This window comes from Octopus bimaculoides, chromosome 2 (assembly GCF_001194135.2).
Source record: "Octopus bimaculoides isolate UCB-OBI-ISO-001 chromosome 2, ASM119413v2, whole genome shotgun sequence".
NCBI classification, from domain to species: domain Eukaryota; kingdom Metazoa; phylum Mollusca; class Cephalopoda; order Octopoda; family Octopodidae; genus Octopus; species Octopus bimaculoides.
The window spans coordinates 28377620-28382861 of NC_068982.1; the positions used below are offsets into that span (position 1 = coordinate 28377620).

General features: G+C 34.1%; 1 protein-coding gene across 2 annotated transcripts in view; it reads right to left on the reverse strand.

Annotated features, from left to right (window-relative positions):
- The window catches only part of LOC106872734 (monocarboxylate transporter 4-like), a 21264-nt gene extending 18119 nt beyond the window's left edge, over positions 1–3145 (reverse strand). For both annotated transcript variants that reach the window (XM_014919816.2, XM_052976017.1), the window contains exon 1: positions 2895–3145. In XM_014919816.2, coding sequence (XP_014775302.2) covers positions 2895–3007 — 113 coding nt within the window. In that variant the 5' untranslated portion in view covers positions 3008–3145. The remainder of the gene's footprint in view (positions 1–2894) is intronic.
- Positions 3146–5242: the final 2097 nt, after the last annotated feature.

Sequence of the window (5242 nt, forward strand, 5' to 3'; positions counted from 1 at the left end):
GTAGTCAGCTTCCCTTCTCTTCAAATTTCAGGTCCTGTTCCTCTCACAGAAAGGGATTTATTTTTGTTCACCGCTTATAAAAGGGGAAAAAATACATCCTCTACTATGTATATTTCGTTATTAGCGGTGAGTCTATAATAGCTGCTTAAGATCTTATTACGAAACCTCTCTCACTCACTCACTCACTCTCTCTCTCTCTTTCTTTCTTTCTTTATTTATTTTTTCTTTCTTTCTTTCTTTCTTTCTTTCTTTCTTTCTTTCTTTCTCTCTCCACACACATATACATTACATGCATACACAAACATACACATATACACACAAACACACATATAATATATATATATATATATATATATGTGCGTGTGTGTGTATATGTATTATGTGTGTGTGCGCATGTTTATATAAATACATATTTATTCAAACATAAATGTATGTACGTATGTATATGTATAATATGTATATATATATATATATATATATATATATATATATATATATATATATATATATATATATATATATATATATGTGTGTGTGTGTGTGTGTGTGTGTGTGTGTGTGTGTGTGTGTGTGTGTGCCGTGTGTTTTTGTATGCTATGTATGTTAATATAAATAATATGTATATAACATATGATACAATATACAATAGTCTGCAAACTTTCTGCGAAACAGCTCAATGAAAATATGTTGTTGTAATTAATATTTTTGAAAATAACTGCCAATGTCCGCAATAATACTAATAGCAAGAACATTATGAGTTATACTTGAGCAACAGAAAGCAAAATAAGTCTTCTATAAGCAATGGACATCACATGCTGATCCTAAGTAATGCAAACAGATAGAAAGCTGATTTATTACTGTCATTAATCTATGTATAAGCCACCTGAAAGAAGAATCCACGAGATATTGTTTCCTTATATTTTCCTTCTTCCAGCGAGTTCTAGGTTTTTAAAAGCCACTATTAAGAAACTGACTCAAGTGTTTAAATATATATTTTTTTAGGAAGTAACTTTCGACAGATCGCAAGGCTTTGACAGGTCACAAAGCCTCAGGTCACAAAGCTTTGACATTTTGTCACGTTATTTACCGAATCCCTGCTAGGCATAACGTTGAGATTTTGTTTAACTTGACATTATTCGACTTCTACAATGAAATCTATGAAGTTTTTCTTCCCTTCAAATTAATTTGTAGGTCTTTTATGTGAAATTTATAGGAAACTATGCAAAAAATTCAATTCTAAATCTTCATTTATTGATATGTTCGACGGGAATGTTTTCCTAGAGTAACGTCTTTTCATTATTTTAAGACCACAATTTCCCGAACAGGACAGATATGTCTAATCTTTTCTTGCGTTAACACTGAATAAAACCCCTTTCTCACGAAGCACTGATGGAACTACTATAGCAGGCCTTCCAAGACTGGTTCAGTCAACATCCTTGATCTTCCTCAGGACCGACTTCTTATGGTGGTTAGTGAGGCTTAGACAATTAAGACAGTATGCGCTGATCAGATTGTTAATGAATGAAATATTTACATTTACTATATATAATCAGATTTAAGTCTTAAAAAACCCCACTGAAATAGAACCGTAAATCTCTGGACATCTATAAATATGCTTGAGATAGTGTAGATACCGATGATTTCAGAATTTTTTTTGTGAAAAGACTTTTCAGTAGATGGGGAGAGGAGTTTCGGAGAATTCACAGGAGTTGGGTTTTTCTTCCTCATAACTTTCAGAAAATGGGTATTTTTGAATGGAATTGTCTACAAATACATACTTTTCAAAGTGTGTAAATTACAATTATATCAGAATTTGATGTGAGAAGAAAAATAGTGAACACGCACTCATACATACTTATACACTTCACAGCTTCTTTCGAAATTTCAAGTTTCATATTGAAGGTATATGTGACGTGTGTCAGTATGTATGTGTACGAGCCCAACACATTTTTTGTTATATTAAATTCTGATATAATCGTAATCTGCACACTCTGGAAAGTATTTCTAGAAGATTTCATAAAAAGAAATTACCCATTTTTCTGAAAGTTATGTGTAAAGAAAGCCGTCTCGTGTGAATTATGCTATATACTACGTCGAAATTACGGTATGTTTCCTTTTATAATGAAGAGCTACTTATTGACGTTACTTGAAATACTGAAGCGGATTACAAAGAATATAATGCAGAGAATATACACTAGCCGAGCTGACTTCCACTGTTCCTCTTAACAATAGATATTTTACTGAATCTAGAACCAGGCAGCTTTAAGCAACATCTTCACATTACTGTTATGGTGTTAGATATATTAAGAGGGAATGACAACTAGGTCCACACGGTGTTAAACTAATTGCCGAATTAATGACGAGCTTTGAGTTGTATCTCCAGCCACAGTATATTTCTGGCGAAGAAACTAAAGTCTCAACGGGTCGTACATATATACCATATAGTGCGTAGTTCATTGTTATATAAACTGCGGACTTGACTGACGAGCAAAATCTACAGAAACATACTCAAATTTCATGGACGTCAATCTTAAATCTCTTTGCTAACTTCATGGCTCGGATTTCGATTTGGGACTTATACAAGATGAATTACAACTTCACAACAATAGCTCTATATTAAACTATATCTAAAGGAGATTTGATGCTAGAATTGTGGGGCATTGAAACACACTTAACTTCTCTGTTACTGCATGGTATAAACTTCTGGAGTACGAAAGTTAAACTATACACAAATGTGAAAGGAAATCAACATTATGTAATCCCTACCAAGATTTTATAAAATATATGTTAATCTAATCTAACGTCGATGAAGTTTTTACTGAATTATTAAAACAGTACGAAATTTGGATGCATAAATTTTCACATAGATATGATTATAAAAGAGAATAATTTACCTTGAATGATGTATTGCATTACCTGGTTCCGTTTGTTTCTGGAGACTAATGCAGATAACATTAGACGGAGATGGCTTTTCAAAAATTTCGTTCGTGTGATATTTAGAGACCATATTGAATTCTCTTTTTTGAATCTAACTCTATGACCTTATATGTTTATCTGGTCTGTGGAGGCTTAACAAACAGAGTTTCAGTAGGGGGAAAAAAACGATAAATGAAGAGATGTAAGAGTTGAAGACGGAGAGACAACAAAGGTGTGTGAAAGAAAATACGGAGAGAGAGAGAGAGAGAGAGAGAGAGAGAGAGAGAGAGAGAGAGAGAGAGAGAGAGAGAGAGAGAGAGAGAGAGAGGGAAAGAGGGAGAGGGAAAGACAGAGGGGGACAGAGAGGGAAGAAGAGAGTGACAGAAAGAAAGAAAATAGAGAGAGAACCAATAAATCTCAGTCTATTCTCTCTTACCCTGTAATTACATACACATATAAACCTATCTATATCTATGTATTTCTTTATGTGTATGTGCGTTTGCATATAATATATATATATTTATATATGTGTGTGTTTGTGTGTGTGTTCGTGTGTGTGTATGTGTGAGTGTGTTTGTGTGTGTATTTGTGTATCTGTGTGTGTGTGTGTGTGTAGATGTGATGCAGCAGTGTTTATACATTTGTGTGCACGTGTTTTGACATACACATAAAAGTACGCAGGTGTGTATGTTTGTGCGTATGTTTTCTTATAGAAACAAACATATTGGTTTGCAAATATACATAGACAACCCCTTTCCTCCACCACACGGAGACCTAAAACGCTAATAAATAACATTAAACATGTCCGAGTACAAAAGTATTTGAATAATTAGTTAACAACGACAGATATTTAGTTAATAACAAAGAAAAAACACTTAAATGGGCTACGTATGTCTGTGTGTGTTTGCTGGCACTCCGTCGGTTACGATGACGAGCGTTCCAGCCAGTTGATCCAATCAACAGAACAGCCTGCTCGTGAAATTAACGTGTAAGTGGCTTAGCACCACACCGATAAGCGTACTCTTAACGTAGTTCACAGGGAGATTTTGTGCGATACAGAACGTGACAAGGCCGGCCCATTGAAATACTGGTGCTACTCACTTTTTTCCAGCTTGTTCGAATATTTTTAATCCGTCCATGCCATCCATCTCAGTGTATTCGTTGAGACAGGTCTTTGAGGAGGCATCCAATATCTCTGCTGAGTTGATATACATACGCTGTGTTCGAACGACCTGCACGAGTACGGCCATACTTTGGCTTTTCTCTCTCTTCTCATCCAGCTTTGAATTCTGGCTACAATGACTAGCTTTACTTAATACCAATAATTCGGGTTCACTGAATAAGTATTCGGGGAGAATACTGCCATATAAAATCACTATTATGAATATTTCTCAACTGATCTTTATAGATCTCTTATATCATAAAGTACAGTCACATTATATTATAAACTAAAGTAACATTCAATTCTACTCTCACGCTATGTCAATGTTTAAATACATAAATGTCACAATCTGGCGACACCAGTTGTTTGCCTGTTTATACCTTTATTCTATAATACATTTACTGGTTCGATTAAAACAGCTCTAAGGTCAGTCTTCATTAGGCAGCTACAACATCTTTGCTTTCTTTTAGCTACAGTTCAAGTTGGATTTTAGGCAGCAAGTTAACCTGAGCTCTAATTGTATGAACCCACTACCTTACGTCAGACATAATACTACCTATATATATATACATGATGAGCTAGCCTTCTCTATATACATACATACATACATACATACATACATACATACATACACACACACACACACACACAAACATATATATATATATATATATAGACATACATACATACATACATACACACAAGAGCGTGAAAGAAGTAGACAAACAGACAGACAGACAGATAGATAGATAGATAGATAGATAGATAGATAGATAGATAGATAGACGGAGAGCTAGCTAGCTAGCTAGATAGATAGATAGTTAGGGTAGAAGTAAATAAAAACAGTGTCCAACTAAAATTGAAATAACATAGCAACACCACTTGTAACAATAATAGAAATGAAATCTAACACTAGTTATGTTTATATGAAAACCAACAACATTTTTGCTTATGACATCAAAGACATTAAATGGAAATCATAAAAGATTTCTAAACAGAAGAGTTATAACTTGTGATATATTTCTTGTAGCTCTGAGAAGAAGAAGAACTTATATAAGCTATTCAGGTTTCCAAAGCTTTAGGCGAGGATCAAATTAAATCTGTAGTGGTTGGGCGATGGGGTAAAGGGTTCACGGGTATAATTACCTGTTTGACAGTCGTAAG